We start from the raw sequence: 21661 nt of genomic DNA, 5'->3' as shown, positions 1-21661 counted from the left end.
TTTCCTAAAGCAGGACACTGTGAGGATTATACTAGGATTACACTAGGACTTTTTGTACTGAAGCCATCCAAATCTCCCCAATGTTCTAGCGCAGTATACCAAAGTGAATGACAATGGAATACAGTTTCCACAAAGCAGGACAGTGTGAGAAATGGAACTCGCCAGTAACCTAGAAGTTTCTATACAAAAGCCACCCACATCATTCCAATTTTCTAGCGCAATATATCAATCATTAGCAAATATGCCAAGGTGTTATGTTAAGTGCAAAAATTGATTAAATTGTTCTTTCAACATAACCCTACTTTTTGGACACACCTTAAAACAAGTGTATAAACAAAGACAGGCACAATGAATACATAAAAAGTTTCTAACTTCTTGGTTTAAAGATACTTACTTTATTTGTGCAAAATAAAATGAAAACTTAACACAAGGCACTACAATAAATGTCAAGCAAATGACCTTCACTGAAATAAGGAAGCACGAGAGTTAAAAGCCATTTATATTTGTACAAAGCTTCGAAATATTTGTACAATTCTAGTTCATCATGTTCATTAGAGAAGTCAATACAAGAAAGTTCATGGAAAGTAGTACAACAAATTCATTCACATTATAACACTTGGGAATCAGTAAAGCAACTTTTAAAAATAGACAGAATCAATCTAAATAGCGCGCTACTTTAGTTGTAAAACATCCAATTCTAGTTTCCGATAACATTCTGGAATTCTTTGACAAAAAATATATAGACAAATCTGTACAAGAGAAGTATGACTGGAATTCTGTATAACAATTATAGAAATTATTGCAACTTTTATCTAATTTTAAATCACGTAATAAATCAGAAAATATATAAAAATAAGCAGTTCTTAAAACGCATCCAAAATTTTCTTATACAGGAAACAAACATTTTGTAATATACTTTTAAAGCACTAATACAAAACCTATGAAAATATGTCAGAACATTTTCATGCCATATTTTGATATTAATTATTTTTAAATAACTAGATATAATGTTGGTTTATTGAAAAATTTCAGTCTGACAACATATTTTAACTGAAAGATTAAGAATTGCTGATATAAAATTTAAATTTGCAAAAATGTTCCATAATTATTTTTATTGAATATAATTTCATTAAATGGAATTGATTTGAAATTAAATACGTAAAATTAGGAAAAATATTTAAGAAAGAAAGATATATTTAAATAATAGAAACAGCATCGAAAAGCTAACTAAGCTAATAAATATGGCACGAATATTGTTGTAGTTTTAGGAATTTTGAAAAGCTACCGATTGACGATTCATTAATGCAATATTGCAAATAAAAAAACTGGGACATAATGTATAATATAATCATCATAAGTTTATCATAATTTTTTATTTATAATAAATTATGTTTACGGCAACTTAAGATAAATTATCAGAGACATACTTTCATAGATTAGCATTTTAATAGTAGAGAAAATGAAAACATATTTATACTTTAATGAAGTGATAGATGAAAAATATGTTATATTTACAAGTTTGGAAATGAAATATACAAATGTAAAGTTACTTCAATGTACAAAATAATCGGGAAAAAAATCCTACAGTTCGAATATTTTGAAAAATATGTATGACAGTAATGAATATATTACAAAATCACACGCGATACACACTTAAAACAATCATTATCTTCCCGCTTCAAACGATATAAAATACTCGACTTGAACTTTCTTATCCACTTAATATTAACAAAAGTATTAAAAACTGGACGTTCTACCAGTGACTGTGGAATTTCATAAGATTTAATAAATCCCTTATCCCTGAAAAAGCAAGATTTTCGTTTTGTCTTATCGAATTTCCGTAGAAGAATACTTTAAAATTGTCTTTGGCAACAATTCCATCCGACAGACATTGGACAATAGAGATCCATCGCTTTGTTCAAGATACAATACATTGATGTATTTTACTATCTGCTTTGAACAATACAGGTTTCATCTCAAAGCACCATAAATCGAAAATACTCTATAAAAGAATCGTGTTCCATTTTTACACAGTCATACTCGCACCGGGTGTAACAGCGTTATGCCTAGTCTTTCTCATACTATCGTCGTTGAAAGCTGCACATGGATTAGCAGAATTCGACAGCGCCACAGTTTTATCAAAATCAATTTGGGCGTAACCCTCTGGCGATTTAACAGGAGAACTAGCAAGTGAATGAAGGCTATTCTGAGTGGAAACTGGCGATGCAACATTATTATTGCTCGAATCAGACTGGTACAAGTCCAGTACCGCATAAGTTAGCTCGATCTGTTCTTTGGAACTCGCGGTCTCAGAGGTAGTAGGAGAGCCCAGATTGGCGTAACAGTGTGACTTGAGCACTTGGGTAGAGTTTGGACTAGTTGGGGTGGTCAGAGTGCCACACCTGCTGAGAGCTTCTATAGGACTGGACCTACCAGACACACATTTGCTACTGGTGGAACTAGAATGTGCAGTAGCATCAGTTTTAACGTTAACGTAGTAATGTTCTTTGTGTTTTTTTGCCGACTGTTCCTGCTTTAGAAGGTCATCTAACTTTGCATAGTTGGTATTCAAATCCAAACAATGGGCACAGTCCATTGGACAAATCCCTCCAGAGCAAGGCAGGTGACCTGTGCTCAGAGTGACCATTGCACTGTTCACGTACGTGCTTTTGTTGTTATGTTCTACGCAACATCTTGTGACTGGACAGCATCGATGTGTCAAATCTGCTGCAATCACAGAGTGATTGACGTACTTGTTCATAATGCACATGGTATTTGAACAACTCGCACCCTGCTCAATGACCTCATTATTTACATAATGATGAGCTGAAGGAGAGGCAGATATAGATCTTCCTCCGCAAGTCCCCAGACTACAGCAGCTAGGTAGGTTCGAAGGCATGGAAGGCCATTCTGTTGTCATACCCTCTGGCGGACTTACGCTGCTAGTTCCTTGGATGCATATATATCCACCCGGAGAGCCAGCAGTGCTGTTGTGTCTTGGAGCTGGAGTAGGAGGTTGAAAATGAACGAAATTATTTGCTGGATTTGGTTGCAGATACCCGAAGGCATCCACTGTTGGACTAGTCGGTATCATGTTGAGAATGTGGCCATTCTGAACTGCTGGAGATGTGGAATGTATGGGGTTCACCGATTCGGCGTTGGTGTTTGTTACGGCTGTAGAAGTTTGTTCCTCCGCGTAAGTGTTAGAGGCGGCATTACTACTGCTATTGTTGATGGATTCTTGCAAGATGCTGAACAAAGCCTGGGCTCTTCTGCATTTGAAGGCGTACACTCCTGCCCCAGTGGTGCACCTTCTACCGCACTCGAAAGAAAACACTTCTGAATCGAAACCATACCGACGCAAGCTTGTCAAAGGCCATCTCACTACAATGTTTGTTTTCTGGTAAAGAATCAATTGCGTGTCTGTAACTTCTATTTTTCCAGGTTTCAGATGACGGCCATCACTATCCACATTCCACACCTAAAAGAGGAAGATTCAATTAGTTAGAATTTTTTTATATCATAACAGTTTTGCTTTATTTATTTGATTAAATAATTTATTAATTAATTGATTTAAATAAATTATTTCATTGTTGACAGTATTCTTGATTATTAAGGAGGTATAACGCTTATCGTTTTTAATACAGTTTGATACTAAGAAATGATGATAAGAAATGATAATATGAATAATGTTAATCATGATGATAATAGAAATGATAATAAGAATGATGTTTAATAATGATGATGATAACAAATGACAACGATAAAATGATGCTAATCATGATGATGATAAGAAATGACAACGATAAAATGATGCTAATCATGATGATGATAAGAAATGATAATGATAATAAGAAACATGTTAATAATGGTGATAATAAGAAACATGTTAATAATGGTGATAATAAGAAATGATGATATTCATGATGATCATGAAAAATAAATGAAATACAGCTTGATTTAAAGACACAAAGACAAAATTTTTCGAATAAATGAAGTGTGCTAACCTATCAGATACATAGAAATAATCGTTTTTATAAAACTTACTAAATGATAATTAGTAATTGATCTGTTAATTTACTGACATAATTAGACATCATATACTAATTTATTACTCAAATAGCCGCCTTATCATTAATGCGATAAAATATAAAGTTCTAATTAAACTTTTTGAAATACAGTATCTACCATTGCCAGCTAATTATAGTAACTACGAAGCATTAAAAATGTAACATTCAGTGAGGTTATTTTGGTTCTATTTTATTTTTATTCTCTCTTGATTGTATAAAATATTGCTCAAAAATATTATTAAACAAATCAAACAGCGAAATAATTGCACTCACTGTTTTAACAGCATTTAGAACAAAGATCATGTTGAAACCATACTGGATATTCATCAAATGGCAGCGCATTTGAGAAATCGAATTCTAAACCCACTTGCCTCCAACTATTGTTGACTATCCAAATATTTTGAAACCCCTTGAAATTTTTTTTTATTATCTTCTACTTCAGAATTACCGAATAAAAATGCGTTTTTCTGTGATGTAATTTATTTTCCATTTGATTTACAATTACAAATTTTGATTCAGAAATATTATGGAACTATTCATTGTCTGATATGAAGTTTTAATAAATGTACTAATGATAAAAAATTTCGAAGAATTTTCCGTGGCGCCATCTATCGGCCAGGAATTATAGCTGTATGTTTTTATTTCTTGTCATCTCAAGTACATTATTAGCGGATTAATTTACTTTGTATAATGTTAGCTGACATCGATGTTTTGATGCATTGCAGGAAATGGATTATGGATTGAACAGCTTGCAATGAAATATAACTGTCTATTAAATAAACTTTGTCGTTTGTTGTGACAGGTTCAGTGCAGTACAATTTTTCGTTATACACCTTAAGTGACAAAATATTAAATAATACAGAATACAGATACTTCTGCAAAAGAGAAAACTTCAGGATGATCGATTAAAAGCAACAGAATAAAAAACAAGAAAGTTTCACTATTTCCCACTTACAGAGGAAAGAGCAAAAAAAAAAAAAAAAAAAAAAAACATTGAATACCGCTAAAATTGAAAACAATTTTTATTATCAAACTTTACATCCATTCTTTTATAAATAAAATATTTCTAATAATCAATTATTAAACTGTTAGACATTTTTGGTGACCAGCTAATGCTTGGGGATAAATAGTTACTGAATATAACTCGTATTTTTTATTCATTGCAGTATGCATTTCTCTAATTTTCTATCTCTATACGTAACCTTAATTTTTTTCATTATTACTTAGTGTTGAAGTTAAAATTCAATTGTAAATACAATAAAATTTTTTAAAAATTAAGCATGTTTTATACTGAAACTACTCAAAATAGAAAATAAGCTGAATTTTCATATTTTGATAATCAACAATGGGGTAAAATATTTTAGGATGATACCAAATTTTTATTATTAATACCAAAAATGAAAACGATTTGAGTTTCACTTCAATAATGAAATACATTATTATAAAATACGTTTAAAATATTTTTAAAAAATTAATTAAAAATAGAAAAAATTATAGGGTGATGTAAAAAATTATTTTTGAGTTGTAATATTCTCGGAAATTATCGCGGAAAAATATCACTAATTATTAGTTAATTAAAATTTCAAAAAAAATCGATCTTAGATGCACATTCTCACTCTTCAAACTATGTTTGTGCGAACTTGGATACCACTGAGTAAAACTATTCGGTCTATAGAATGCCGATACACAGACAAACATACATTCATCTTTGTTATTAGTAGAAATAGAATGCATTAATTATTTGTTTAAAGCATGCTTACGTGAAATATTCTTGGATTGTTCTCGTAGGCTTTTGAGAACGCACAGCCCATCTTTATCTGTTGGTTGTCCAGTGCATTCTGAAAAAGAAATTTGCGTATTAATTATGCATCATGCAAAAAAAAGTAAATGATACATTAAAGAAAATTAATAGTAAATATCCATTTAAATAGGGAATCAGTATGTATAATTGTCCACTGCTGTCTGTAATGCTGGATGCAATTAAAATATTCCCGTCCCTTTGATCTGCGTCATTATCGGATGAGCAAATTCTAGCTTCTGTTTTAGCCTCAGCAACCGATATAGATATTTTTTGAAAAATTGGCTGATTTATCAGAGTGTAACTATGAATAAATAGCTAAGGTCTAAATTTATCATTTTATACTCCCCCTTCACAGACTAAAGTGAAAATTATTGTCACTATTTTCTTTCAATATTCTTTTCTTTTTTTAAATTTCATATTCAACCTGTATAGAGAATAGTTTTGATTTGATTATTGATACAGGAGATCCTCTCTGCAACGAAACAAAACTTCTAATGTTATTATATATTTACATCTAAAATGTACATCAAATAATGTATATCTTTTTTTTTCTATTTCCTAAGAACTCTATCAAAGTGCATGAGATTTTTTAATACAACTTCCGTTGGTTAATCTGTGACAATCAGATCTGAAATACTGTTAAAAGGATAATAGATTATTTAAAGCAAAACGCCTTCTAATATTAAGAGAAATCGCATTTAATTTTTTTTAAATCTTATTTCGTACGAGGATTTTTATAACTCGTTTATTATTTATTCTACTATTTTATTCACTATTATTTCATTTATTTTATATATTTACAGCACTTACTATTTATTTCTTTTTTATATTTATTTACAGGATTTTATATATTTCATATATTTACAGAATTTACTATTTATTTCATTTATTTTATATGTTTACAGGAATTATTACTTATTTAATTGATTTTATATATTTACAGGACTTATTATTTATTTCATTAATTATATATATATATATATATATATATATATATATATATATATATATATATATATATATATATATATTACAGGATTAGTTGATAGGACAAATCAGGTAGATACTAATGTCTTTTATTCGTTTCCTTAGCTCCAAATATTACAGATACATACGTCAGAATATTTGAATGAGGAATTCACCTTGGGGGTAGATAAAAGAAATATTTTTTTAAAAAAATGTTTTCCTTATGTAGCTGACATTTTTCGATTTACTTTGATGAGTGAAAAAAATAAACAAAGAGGATAAATAATACACAGAAAAAAAGATAATTAAAGTATTTCACTTGAAAAGCTCACAATTGTAATCGATCGGTTATTATTAATACTTCCGGAGTTTGTGTTAATGATAACCGGTCAATATAATAAATCGATCCATCAGTCTGGCCATTTATTACTTATTTTTATACGACCCATTGCAGTTGTCAAAAACTCCGAAATCGAGATTTTGACGAATCGAACACATTTCGAAAAACACATTTGTGGAATTATGACTATATGACATTTGTGGATTATGATTATATGACTATTTGTGGAATTATGACTATATGACATGACTACATGTGAACAGGATAATTTAAAAGCGCTTTAAGGTAGAAAACGAAATGTAATACATGGAATTAAGACCAAATTTGTAGATTTTTTTAATCATATTTAAAACGAAATCTATTCAGAGACTATCTATCTTTTTAGCTGTTCGAATATAAGAGAACTATATAACTACAAAACGCAAAGTGCATAGATATCATTTGGAACACGGGTTTAGCAATTAAAATGCCGATTCTTATGAAATTTTCAGCCAAAACTATCAAATGGTTGACTATTTGTTGATCTACACTTTTGCATGCATGTAAACACATTAACTATTAAACAACGGTTTAAAGCAATAAAATTCGGCATATGATTTTGCAACTGCAACTGTAATTCCATGTATAATTATAGTTTCAATCTGGTGGGAAAAAAGGCTTCCAAAATATATATTCTCATGATATATAGGGTGTTCATTAATTATTGTCGGGGTTTCCGTACCTCATAACTTTCGAATAAAAAATATTACGCAAAAACCGATTACATATTCGTAAATTACAACTCAAAGAATTTTATTAATGATATTAATATGTAAAGCTTTGCACAATTTGCACTTTGTAGGCATTCAGTTAAAGGCGGTTATGGAGAACGTTCCACATCGTCGTATGTGCTCGGTCTTCCCGCTCCCTTTCAGTGTAGAACGCTACCAGTTTCCTGAAATTGTGTTAACCAGCGTCTGGAATCATCCGAAGGAGGATCTTTCTTGTACGTGGTCCTGAAGCGACGTTGAGTAGTTATGACTGATTTAGTTTCGAAAAACCACAATACACACATTGCTTTTTCTTGCACGGTCGCCATTTTTATTTATGACTTCATAATTACCCAGACTGCAAATGCGCTACGATCGCATTGTTGCCACGTAAAATTCTTTGAGTTGTAATTTACGAATTCGTAATCGGTTTTTGTGTAATATTTTTTATTTGAAAGTTATGAGGTACGGAAACCCCTACAATAATTAATGAACACCCTATATTGTTAAAATGCTAGATTCACGTTAAGGATCTATATTTCATAACTGTTATTTATAGTGCCATGTAAAATTTTTCTCGGCCTTACCCAATATCCAGCGGGAGGGGGATAAGACCCAAATTTCAAAGTATTAGACCCCCCCCCCCACACACCCAAGAAAGTTTCGAGGAGACCATTCTGGATTGTGTCTTAACAGCATCCTTAAGAATAGTTGCAACTAGTAGGCTCTTTTGTGACGTGACTATTATTCGCCAATAGAGATTGTAAGAAAATTTCGCCAATAGAGAGTACAAGAGTTCGCCAAAGAAACTCGCCAATAGAGAGTACAAGAGTTCGCCAAAGAAACTCGCCAATAGAGAGTACAAGAAAATTTCAGGCAGACCACTCTGCTGATTATTAATAATAATCGATTAATAACATTATTCATAATACATATTTTAATCTTTCACCTTTCTTCCCAAATTCAATTCCACAATTGATTACCTAATATGTTTCATTAAATAACTGGCAATATAAGAGTAAAAATTAAACAAACAGATGAATAACGCATTCATTGTATAAAAATAACACATTAATTATAAGAGTAAAATTTAAAAACAGAAATAAAAAAGGCGAATTTACAAATTCTATTATAGGAAGCTGTAGAAATAATGAAAAATCCTATTCAGCAAGTGATTTTGCTGATTACTTTCGCGTAGCTTCAAAAAGGGAAGTTAATTCAACCAAATTAAATAAACTAAACTAAAAAGTATTTTTTCTCTAAAAAACTTATTAACTAAAGATCGGATTTAATTTTATCTTTAAGTGCAGAAAACTGTTTCCTAAAAATATATTTATAAAAATGCACTAACTGTAAATAAATACATCTTTTGTTATTCCCTTTTTTTTTTTTTTTTTTTTAGTTTGCATTTTTTGTAAACCAAAACTTGATTCTTGTTAAAAAAAATGCTGAGAATCCAATGCTGAGAAATTTGATGCAACAAAAAATTAAATAATCGAGGCAGACTCGAATCACAAGATCTGTAAATAACTTTCGTTTAATATTTTTTTTCTCTTAACTGGTGTTTCTATTTTTTGATGTCTCTTTTATTTTTATTTTTTTTATTTCGTTCAAAGCACGCCGTCTGATTCGAGAAAGGACTGAAGTGAAGAGGTGCAAGTCAGCGACACGTGCTGTCGAGGAATATCGTCTGTGTCCCGCTTGATGACGTCACGAAAGGATTCCTTCGGCGCCTCGACAAATATCGTCTGCTGCCAGCTATAAATACGCGAGCTCATGCGGATTTAGCGTTTACTACAAGGCCGCTATCAAGCCCCTGGATTATCGGAGGAGTTAAGCCATTTCACAAGACAGTCTCCCCTTAACTTAGAAAGATTAAATGAAGAAAGATCGATCCAGACATTCATTTTTGGTTATCATGAAAATGATATTAAAGAAAATTCAGTACTAGAAAATGTGCCTATCTAGATGGGTAAACTATATCTTAGATCTGATTATCATGTGCTAACTGACGAGAATTGTATTATAAACTCTTATGCACTCTTACAGAATGTTTAAAAAATTAACATTAATGTTAAAAAATTTAAAAAAAAAGAAATTTTTAAATATTTTAGCAAATTGTTTTAAAATATTTTAAAAAATGTGCTTTATATATAAATGCATACTAAAATTAAAAGATTTGTTTTCTGCAGTGGGGTCTTTTTCAATCAATTCAAATTCTCGAATATTCAAATCAAAATTAATGATTAAAATTAATTTGAATATAAAATAATTGCAGTCCTCAGCTCATTTATCTTCGTTACAACACAACAAATGTAAATAAAATGTAAAGATTAAGATCGCATAGCTAATTTTTATTCATGCTTAGCTTTATTCGCATAAGAAAAATCTGTATAGAAATTGGGAATAATGACGAATAAAAATTAACGCATCGAATGATGACTCAGTCCAAAAAGACGGGGATATTTGTAAGTGTTACAAACTCAGGTGAACGATTATATATATTGATATTTTCCAAATCGATGTGATATGGGAGTTGCACTAGTTTTACACAAGATTTAAGTATCAAGTCACATTCTGAATGATTCATTTAGAATAAAGCACTGTTTTGGAAAACTACTTAAGGGCTATTTTGATCTGACTTAAAATTTTCATCGTAGTCAAATGAAAAGATGGGCACTTAAGGATTACCAATCCTCGTTTAAATGAGAAACACAAATCCTTCGATAACAGATTTAAAGTGCATCAGACTCATGTACGCATTAGATCTTCGATACAACCAAGTTTCGAACTAATGAACCTACTATAAGAATAAGAGTCCATCCAACCAAAATATCACGACGTTCATATCTACTATTCGTTTCAGGATCTCCGAGACTAACATTTTTCGACATTTGTATTTCGCCAAGGGGTGGTATGAAGAAAGTGGTTGTTACTTCTCCTAATTCCGTGAATAACCTTTCACCAACAGCACCTCCTTTCAACTTCCCTCTTACCCCTTTCTGACGAAACAAACGCCTCCAGACGCATGCTCAAAAGCGAGGAGAGTTTCAAAATCCGATAAAGAACAGTTGGAACAAATGGAGTGAAATTTATTTTGGTTTAGTTATGATTATGTTTCCTTTCGACTGAATGGAGTGAAACGAGATTCTGTTACTGCAAATTCAGTGGTCAAATTTGTAGAATAATCAGTCTTATTTGAAGTTACGGTCATGTTAAAGTTCTTCCTAGGTTTTGCAAATTTTTTAACTATTAACTAAGAATTCCCATTTCATCCATAATACTATTTTGCAGATAATCTTTTCCATAATCGATAAATGATTCTCTGATTTTAGATCTATTCCACTTGATAACAATTATAGCTTGCAAATGCAATTACTCACCCTCAAAATAAACATCATAGACTTCTCGTACTATTTTAAATTATATGTTTATTTGAATCTAAATGATATTAATAACTAGCTAAAACGAGAGATTGAATAATTTTTGTTATTTTAAAGAAATCGATTTCAAACAAAATATGATACAAAATTCTTAGTTTTTGCCCAACAAGCCACATAAACGAAATATCAGCAAATCATTTGCTTTTGTTTTTTAAATGCTTCTTAATGTAAAATTTAAAAAGATTTCATGGATAATCCAAATGTTCAAATAATAAAATATCTATTAAAACAGAAAAATTCATTTTAAATAAGATACACAAGGAAAATTATTGAAGGTCAAAATCATTTTTCTTTTTCTTTTTTATGTTGAAATAGCAGACGATTTTTCTTATTATCGACAGACGGTTCTATTAGCCAGTGTCAAAGAACTCTAAACTAATAAATATAGTCTAGACACCTGCAGGTTCGATTGCATTTGATCTAGACGCTGGTAAAAAAAGAATGGGCAAAACACTCTTAATTAAATGCCTAATGTACACAAGAGAATAATTTTGTTCTTATTTTCTAATACTGATGGCCAATTAAAAGGGGTAAAAAGACTTTATCAAAGAGGAAAAATTAAAATTGGAATAAAGGATCTGAAAACACATTCCAAAATAAGTGCAAATAAAGAATGAAAACAACTGTATTCGCAATGTATTATTCAAAAACTATTCTAAATATTATTTAACATTAAGAAAGTACACTTTTTATTGAGAACAATATTTATTATTGCATTATTGACTAATTTGTTTTGCTATGTTAAATTAAAGTTAGTCTTATCTAATCATATTTTGTAGTTTTGTTTTGTCAGCCAGTGAAAAGTAAGTAAAATTTCATGCGATACTTTGTTCATTAAAAATCATTTTGCAGAGTGAATCAAAAATGTGAGGCATTTTTAAATTGCAACGTTTATATTAAGCAATAATTCTTATCCAAGCAACAAATATTTTTCTTTGATTGTTTAATAAAATGCGATTTTATGAATTAAATATTAAAAATAATTGCAAAAAAAAATGTTATATATATCACTCCATATACATTTTTTTTAATTCAAAAATCTCCAGTCTAACATTTTAGAACTTTCGTATTGTTCAGCAGGAGAAAACATTTATTTAAACATTTTTAAAGAATTACTGGGAAAATGCAAAGGAAACAGTAGAAGATGCAAAGGAGACAATAGGAAAAGAAAAGGAAATAGTAGAAAATGCAAAGGAGACAGTAGAAAAAGCAAAGGAGACAATAGTAAAAAAGGAGATAGTAGAAAATGCAAAGGAGACAGTAGAAAAAGCAAAGGAGACAATAGGAAAAGAGAAGGAGATAGTAGAAAATGCAAAGGAGACAGTAGAAAAAGCAAAGGAGACAGTAAAAGATCCAAGGAAACACTAGATATATGACGATCGACAAACGATCAACTTTTTCTCTTATGCAAAGTATACACAAAGAATATGTAGCAAATAGTAACAAAAAACAATCTTGAGATTTAGATAAATCTGGACCTTCACGCACCCCATTACAATGGAAATATAACTATCTATGAACATGATTAATAACAAGCGCTTTCAGTCACATAAGTGAAATTTGATATACACTTTTTACATAAAATTTGTAGATTTCGGTCAAATTTTGAACGAAATACATGCAAGGGAAATACGTCTGTATGTCCTTCTGTTTTTACCAATAGAAGTGAGCCCATTAACTACAAAATATAAAGAGCCAGATAAATAAAATTTAGCTCACAATTTTAGCAACTAAAGCTCAGATCAGTATTAAACTATTGAATGAAATTCGTGAAAAAGTAGATCGTTTATCGATCTGAGTAATTTAAAAACGCAGAAAAATAAATCTGGTACGTGACCTTCTGAGAGAAATTGTAATTTTGCGTCGAATTTTGGTGGCAATCGTTGATGTGACCAAAATGCCGCTCCAGTTTTCCTTCACAATTCTATAAATCACAAAGTGCTCATATGTGGAACTCTGAAAATAAAAATCTAAACATTTGTGACACTTAAGGCCTTGTCCAAGGTCTATAATTTTTATGCAGGAGAAAAAGGGGTTAACACCATTACACCTTTATTAAGGAGAATTCAAGAAAGCTTCGTAGAGACCACTCACATTAATTTTAATTTGAAGTAAACAGTTTCGGGAAACTTAGAAAAAGAAATCATGATTTGAAACTGAGACTCGAATAACCCATTTTTAGAAAATTCCAGATAAGGACTGACATAATCGGCTCAGATAATCGGTATATAGTGATATTGTATTAAGGGTTATGATACTTAATGTAATCACACATTCACTACTCCGACCTCACACAGATAAAATCTGAATGATCGGTCTGCGGAGACAGCATTAGTGGAAACTAAGATCGAGTTCTAAGAGTCATCATCGGCTACGGATAACCCTATCGTTGAGAAGCACGTCCCATCATTGGTAGGGGTAGTCGACCCCATGCTATTTCTGTAGCCCCCGACACTAAATCTAATCATTAACTGACTACTTCGACCCGCCAGTACGCACATGGATGAAACTGAATCCATGGACAGGACCAAAGTGGGAGCAACATTGGCGGGAACTGTGATTGAGTCTAAGATCCATCACCGGTTACGGCACAATCCTTTCCTAGTGAAGTACGTCCCGTCTTCGACTGGAGGTGCCAGACAGCCAGTTTTCGAGCACCCACAAGGGTGGCGAAAACTAACCACAATGCTGGAAGCTTCTAATCCTCAATTATGAAGTGCCCCCCCCCCCGTGGGACAACACTTAATGTAAAAAGTACTTTTGATAAAGCAAAAGCTGATTTAGACAAAGACCGATAATTATAATAATTCTTTCATCAGCAATATGACAATAGGAAAACGTGCTGCCACAACACTACAACCAATAAAATCAATTACGGCCTTGCTCCTCTGAAAAAGATATCACGTGGACGTTTCAACAATTAAAAACCCATTTCATTTGAAATGTTTCGAATGCACTCTCTTCGCATTTATTACAAAGAATAAAAGCGACAGATTTCTCAGCTATCATAAAAAAGATATCGAACGATATCATAAACAGCAATGTCAGACGAGGAAATGCCATAAGTCAAATGCGCATAAAACAAGAACCGTGCCAGATATTTCGGCCGCATCATGCAACTGACAACTCATTATCCTTCGAAGATCCTTGTATCCTTGAACATGTGCATTTTGCTCCACTTTTAAGTGCATCATTCCGAGTGGTTTTGCTTTTATTGGCATATCAACATAACACGGCATGTTGTAGTAGCTTATTCCGACTTAACAATAAAGCCATTACTGTGAATCGTTAACATTTTAGAATGATTACAACAGCACGATAAAAATGTTTTCACGCCGTGCGTATGGAATGTAATAAAAGTTTAAATTCCTAAGAGACATTTACGGGCGATTTTTGAGTAGCGCATTGTGACAATGGACTTGATTGATGCTCGTATTATGTACAACAAATGAGCACTGCCAATTTAATTTTGAAGCCTTTTATCGTCTGATTGTAACTTTTACATAACAAAAAGTAAGACAAGAAACAATAATTGGCGGGGTTTTTTTTTCGTTCTATAACTATGACTTTACATGAAATGGCTTTGTTACAATAACAAATATGATATTGAAATAAAACGCCAAAACGGGTAACTCACTAGACGCGAAAGCTCTAAGCATAAATATTATGAAGCTCCATTTTTAATAAGATGATAGATTTAGTTCCACATTTTCTTCATTTTAATCATGTTAATGATTTATCTTAGGTTAATCTTGCTTTAATATATTAATTTTGTGAAAATATATTTGTTTTTATTTCTTAAAATCGCAAGATAAATCGTCTTCTATAATAACTCCATGTCCATGATTCCGTGAAATTGTCTGACATTAACCACTTAACTGTTTTATTTTCTTTACTGTCTAATAAGAAGACACTTTCTATCTTGGGAATATTTTCTTATTTTTATTCAAATGGAAATCCATTGAATGCTTGACTTATCTATGTATTCGAAGTAATTTTAATAATGAATTATAATTGTTATGAATACTTTATTTTTTGCTTACAACTATCAAAATTCGATAAATGGATGCATGTATGGCATACGGGCAAAACAGTTAAGCGGTTAAAGCCGTGTTTTTTAATTACTTACCTTAGTTAAGTTCTAGTATTCTATACACGAATCTTTCTAATGGGTACGGTCCAATAATATCAAGTTAGTTAAAGATAGTTAAAGATCCGATTCAACTATCATCTAAATTTCGCGATATTGTTTCTTCACTTTTTAATTTGTCTAGTAATTTACACAGATATTGAACGGGATTCTTCTTTAACTTTCAACAGTAAAAGGAAATCAAAGATTAAAAACCGGGCGAAACAATGAAAATGGTTTGAATTTCATGGCAACAATGTAATCTGTTGTTCGAAATTAGAAAAAAAAAATATATTAAAAAAAAGCTGCCAATATTCCAATATTTAGGAAAAAAATCAGCACAATTATTAAATCGGAACCATTAAAATATATTTTTTTAATTTTATTTTGAAACGATGTAAAATTAATTTTTTGCAATAATATTTTGTGAAATTATTGCGGAATGACTGAAACATCCAGCGTAATTTTTAATTAATTATAATTATAATCAAAATTTAAAAACATGCCTGGCGATGCATATTCCTACCCTTTAAAGTATATGCGTTAAATTTCGATGCTGTGGGTCAGACATTCTGGTCTGTAGAGTGTCAGCACACACACGCGCCTTCATCTTTATTATTAGTAAATATGGACGATTCCAGACTGCTTGGGATTGACGTACTTACATTTGCATACAGTATTATGAAATCAGAAGCTCAGTGTTAGTAAACATTCTAAAAATTAAGTGAATGTGTTAGTAAACATCCTAAAAATTAAGTGAATGTGTTAGTAAACATCCTAAAAATTAAGTGAATGTGTTAGTAAACATTCTAAAAATTAAGTGAATGTGTTAGTAAACATCCTAAAAATTAAGTGAATGTGTTAGTAAACATTCTAAAAATTAAGTGAATGTGTTAGTAAACATCCTAAAAATTAAGTGAATGTGTTAGTAAACATCCTAAAAATTAAGTGAATGTGTTAGTAAACATCCTAAAAATTAAGTGAATGTGTTAGTAAACAACCTAAAAATTAAGTGAATGCGTTAGTAAACATTCTAAAAATTAAGAGAAACATATAAGAAACAGTCTAATGACAGTTGATTGAGTGTTTATATTTTTCAATCATAGAATTTGTATTTTTTATAAGCTTATCTATTTGGCAACTAGGAATATAAAATTTTTTAATCGACTTATTTGGGATCCTCTCCTAGCCTGGCAGCTTTATTCGCCAAATCTACCTCGTTGGAAATCCGCTATTCTAACGTAGAATGATGCTTTGTAACATGATAATACTTTTTAATTAGTTTATTTTCTATGAATTGTGAGATATAATTGTGAGCTTTGCATATAAAATGTAAAGCTCTATTGCACAGACGATTTCACCTGGAACTGCTAAATTCGGGACGTAGTTACTTTTTAGATATAAAGTTTTCATCAAGTATTTTTCAAAATTTTAATTAGATTCTCCGTTAATAGAATTTAATCTCAATTTTAACGAATTTCCTTATTAGCTTCGAAAATTATTATTTCACAGAAACCATTTTTCCATCGCTTAAAAAAATTGTAAGCAAAATTCTGCAGTGATAGCAATTTTATTTCAGGTAATTTTTTTCCTTTTACTTTATTAAATTTTTCAAAATTAATTTTAAATTCATTTTCTAACAATTCAAACCAGTTTTAGAGTCTCATCAAAATGATCACTGCCGTGATTATGTGAATGTGAATTATAGCAGTCTCTATTAAGAACCGAGATATGATTATACATCTAGAAAATTCCATATATTTTTGTGAGATTATAAAATATGAAGCGTTCTCACATGAAGTTAATTCTTTCTTAATCACAAAGCGACCTCTGTAATCGCTATTACTGTTTTTTTTTTTTTTTTTTTTTTTTTTAGCAATTTTCTGTCTGTTAGTGTTGTTAATGTCTACAAATTCTGTTCTTAACATTTAATTTTAAAAAAAATTCTTGTTGCTTCCTGTGCATGAGGAATAAAATCATTATCCAATATTCCAGTGTAGGAGTTTTTTTCACCATATACCAGCTGGATAATTTTTCGTATCAATAATAATATAATTTTTCGAAAATCAACATTTAAGTGAGTCATTCTTATTATGTACATTGTAGTGACTACCTTCTTTTTAATAAGAAACTATTGAAAATAATCTTTTGTAATAGACGTTGCATGTAATGTGAAATTCTGTTTTTTTTATAGCCAAAGACAGCATCTGAAATATACAAGATATTGGCCATCTGATGCAGACTGGCGCACAAGCTCTTCTGGGTTGTAACATTCTAGCTATGGGAAAAGGACAAAATGACAGCACAAGTACTTTTTGGCTGTCTAGCTTGAACTCGGAGTTTCATTTAAGATTATAAGTAATTGTCTCTCTGGAGTTCTGAGTGTTTTCCCAGACACGGCCATCGTGGTAGGTAAAATCAGAAAAAAAATATAATAAGGAAGCCCTTTATCAGACAAATTGAGGGCGTCGAGGGAAAGAAGCTGCAGCTGACATCGGTGAATAAACCCTACTTTGTTTTCTAAGAGGACTTTTTGAATTGTAAATCGGTTAAAACTATTGTTTAGCTTTTGTAGTGTGTGTGTGCGTGTTTTCTTTTTAATTGTTGGTTTATCTATTGATAACATAACTTTTGATATATATATTTTTTTTTGATTTTGTTTTTAGAGTCGTGTTTCAAATATTTATTAACCCCTTACCTGCCTAGGATAACTTGCGAGATTCGGTCCCCAGTGCCACGTATATATACGTATATAGTTGCGAGATGTATATATACGCCAGGGGCAGTTAACACATTGACTTAGGGAGACGTATATATACGCCCGCGGCAAGCAAGGGGTTAAAACCAGCGGGTTTTATTAAATATTTATGAAAATGTTATATATATATATATAATTCCAAAAATTTCTCGTATATACTCGATAAGAAAAATGCTATTTACTATTGAGTATATTTATGCCACTCACAAATGTAACATGTGAACTCCTGAAACTCAATATAATTGAGCAATCTTGGAACTCAAGACCGTAAATTTCAAGAGTGCTCAAGACTTTTATTCTCGCAAATGAGTGTGTTGTGCTTCATTAGGATTATGAAAGAAATTAAATACGCTTTTGGGATGCCTTTTTTATCAACCGTTTGAAACCAAAATTTGTCAAAGATTTTATTTGGCATAGACAGATTTAATTTATCTAAGTAGTTGCGTTATTCAATAATCTCATTTACATGCGTGAGAATATACAGATTGACAGGCAGTAACACTAGCAGACGCATTTCATTCAAAATTTGATACAGATGTGTACTTTAGATGCTAAAGCTGTGTCCTGAATTTCATCTATAGGGCTCGCTATTTTGTATTACTATATTATATTTTGTATTATTATATTTGAATTATTTGTATTATAATATTACTTTCACTCGGACAGCCAGCCAGACGAATTTCTTTAGAATGTATTTTATTCAGAATTTGATATAATCTGAACAAAATCCAGATATCTGATACAAATTTAATATCAAGATAGCGCGTCAAGTTTCATCCATCTAGCTCAAAGCGTTTTAGAGCTATCGTGTTCACAGAAAGGCATAATAACATAAATGAGTTTTTGGATTTAGAGAAAATGAATCCGAAACACAAAAATTTGTAAAAATCTCGAATTAAAAATTTTTTATACTTAATTTTTAAAATTTGTTTTTTTCTTATATATTTCCTAAATGGTGAAGTAAAAAAATGGAGGGGGGCTAAGGGAATTTGTGTGTGTGTGTGTGTATGTATTGTGTGTGTTTTTGTTTTACCTGCTTTTAAACTACACTTTGTCCAATCTATTTTCCAATGTAATTGATGAAACGATTTTTCATTTAACATATTTATAATTATACAGAAACATGAGTTTACATTCATAAATATGCTACGATATAATTCCGAATTAAGATTTTTACATATGCTCTTTTAAATGTCACTCCATGTGATTGTAAATTATGAATCACATTCTAATTTTCCATTTTCTTTATAAATTGTTTTTTATATAATTTATGTAATTATGAATCCGACCTTTTAGCTTTAATATGTTTAACTACCTTCTGGCTAGCGGAGCCGCAGAGGGTTAAATAAATAAACTGTGTGCTGTGATTCCTGGTGACATAACACTTTTGAATGCATATAAAAACGGTTAATTCAAATATGCAAAGACTTACATAAATAAAATTGGCATACGATCTAGTTGCTAAAATTGTATTCCTGCACCAAATCCGTCGAGAAAAATCCGAGTTTAATCCGTCGAAAAAAAATAACACTGTCGAAAATGTATATTCGGATCTCTTTTCTATATTACGAAACACAAAATGCTCTTTTGCAGGTCTCTTAAGAATAAAAAATCTGAGCGCTCGTGTTGTTCACGGTCTTAACGAAGTCGCAAAATTCTACGCTGCGAGAGACGGGATAGTATCTTTATTGTAAAGTACAAAAAGTTAATGATACCATTCCTGCTGGTCTTTATAAATGATTCATTTTGTTATTTATTTAAAAGTTTTGGAGTATAATAACATTATTTAAAAGAAAAAGTGAAAAAATTTTTTAAAAAAAAAGGCCTAACCTAATCAAAAATAAAAAATAAAAAAATTAGATCCCTTCCCGATTCCCAACAATCAAAACAATCTCACCTTCCTCCCCTCCCAACGCAAACAGAGAACAGCCGACCGAAAATTCGTCCTTGTGACGTCGAGTGGTTCTCACCGCCGAATCGCCAAATGACCTCGACCGTGCGCTTGCACGCAGTGCGCATTGCGTGGAGCGTTGCCACTGGCAACTAGACGTTTATTAATTTGGAAGATGCTGCCTGGCTGTGATGAAACAATTCGGTGGAAAGGGGGGTGGTAGCTGAGGGGGGATAGAAAAACAGCGCTGTCGGAGGGGAAAAAAAGAATGGATGAGGGGCACGTGAGAAGCGGTATCGCCGGTGGTTGCTGTGCGAGATGATCTGCAGCTTCCTGATTAGGAATTCACATTTGGGTCAAACTGGAATCGCCCTCACTTTCTGCCCATTTCCTCTTTTCCATTTTTCAAACGGCGTCTGTCAAGAAAATGGGGATTCTGTTTTTCCACCGCGTTTCCTCAACAGTTGCTGTCAACTGGACACACTGTGAGAAAACTATAACAAATGACTGTAGCTGTCAATTGCAAGGATGTGACGGCAAAGTCGTGACAGCTCTGTGCCATATTCATATGTATGTTTACTTTTCAGATATAGGATCCTAATTAAATGGCAACCGTTCATGATACAAACCTGCTGTCATAACTCAAACATGCGCGTTTACTTTTCGATGCGAATTAATTCAAAACCTTTAATTATTCTATTTTACAGTAGTTATAGGATAGACTATATTTGTCAAATAGGATTATCATGGGAAATGCGATGGAACTTACAATAATAGGACCATATGAACACATTTTATGTTTCTTTGTACTACAAAATACAGCTGAAGTATTAAAGTTAACTGAAGTATAAAAATCTCAATCAATATTGAAAACAAATAGGTAACTAAAATATCTATATTTAATTTGAACCTCATTTTGTTGATTTAATTGATAGTTGGAGTAGGGGTGATAACGATGAACATCTTTTAACACATTTTTAATCAACTACGCTAATTATCTCTAAAGACAAAATGTTGTAATTCATTTTTCATTTATTCTGGGCGAGATAGTGTTTTTAAAATTTCGAAATTTGTATGTCTTCGATAAAAATACAGTATTTTAATATTTTCATAACTTAGTTACCAGCAATGCAATAAGTTTTATTAAATTATTCTATACGATAGGCGACAAATAATGTTGGTGAATTTGAAAAAGAGTCTCTCATATTAAAAAAAGTGAATTACAAATTTAAGACTCAATTAATAACAATAATAATAAATTAATAACTAACTGATAATAAGTAAATTAATAATAATTAGAATAATTAAAGACTAAAATATAGAAAACGCTTTTTAATATATTAATATAGGTGCGGTTTTAAAAGCTGCTTTCATTAAATTTATTAAATGGTACGCTATTATACTTAATAATAAACAACAAAAGCTTTTGCTGCAAGGCAATCAGTATTATATATAACGGAATCAGATAAAAAAATAATCCATCAAAATTAGTTATAATTCTTCATAACAATACT

The 21661-nt window shown here is 31.1% G+C and overlaps 1 protein-coding gene across 2 annotated transcripts in view; it reads right to left on the bottom strand.

The window, feature by feature from the left end:
* Window positions 1-379: 379 nt before the first annotated feature.
* Window positions 380-21661, bottom strand: part of LOC129963966 (uncharacterized) — a 62559-nt gene continuing 41277 nt past the window's right edge. For both annotated transcript variants that reach the window (XM_056078602.1, XM_056078603.1), the window contains exons 2-3: window positions 5831-5908; window positions 380-3481 (exon numbers count right to left, since the gene is read on the bottom strand). In XM_056078602.1, the coding sequence (XP_055934577.1) occupies window positions 2027-3481; window positions 5831-5881 (1506 nt within the window). In that variant the 5' untranslated portion in view covers window positions 5882-5908 and the 3' untranslated portion in view covers window positions 380-2026. The remainder of the gene's footprint in view (window positions 3482-5830; window positions 5909-21661) is intronic.

Source organism: Argiope bruennichi, chromosome 3, assembly GCF_947563725.1.
Source record: "Argiope bruennichi chromosome 3, qqArgBrue1.1, whole genome shotgun sequence".
Classification (NCBI taxonomy): Eukaryota; Metazoa; Arthropoda; class Arachnida; order Araneae; family Araneidae; genus Argiope; species Argiope bruennichi.
Note: the sequence above shows the minus strand (reverse complement) of the source record. Positions and strands in the feature narration are given on the sequence as shown.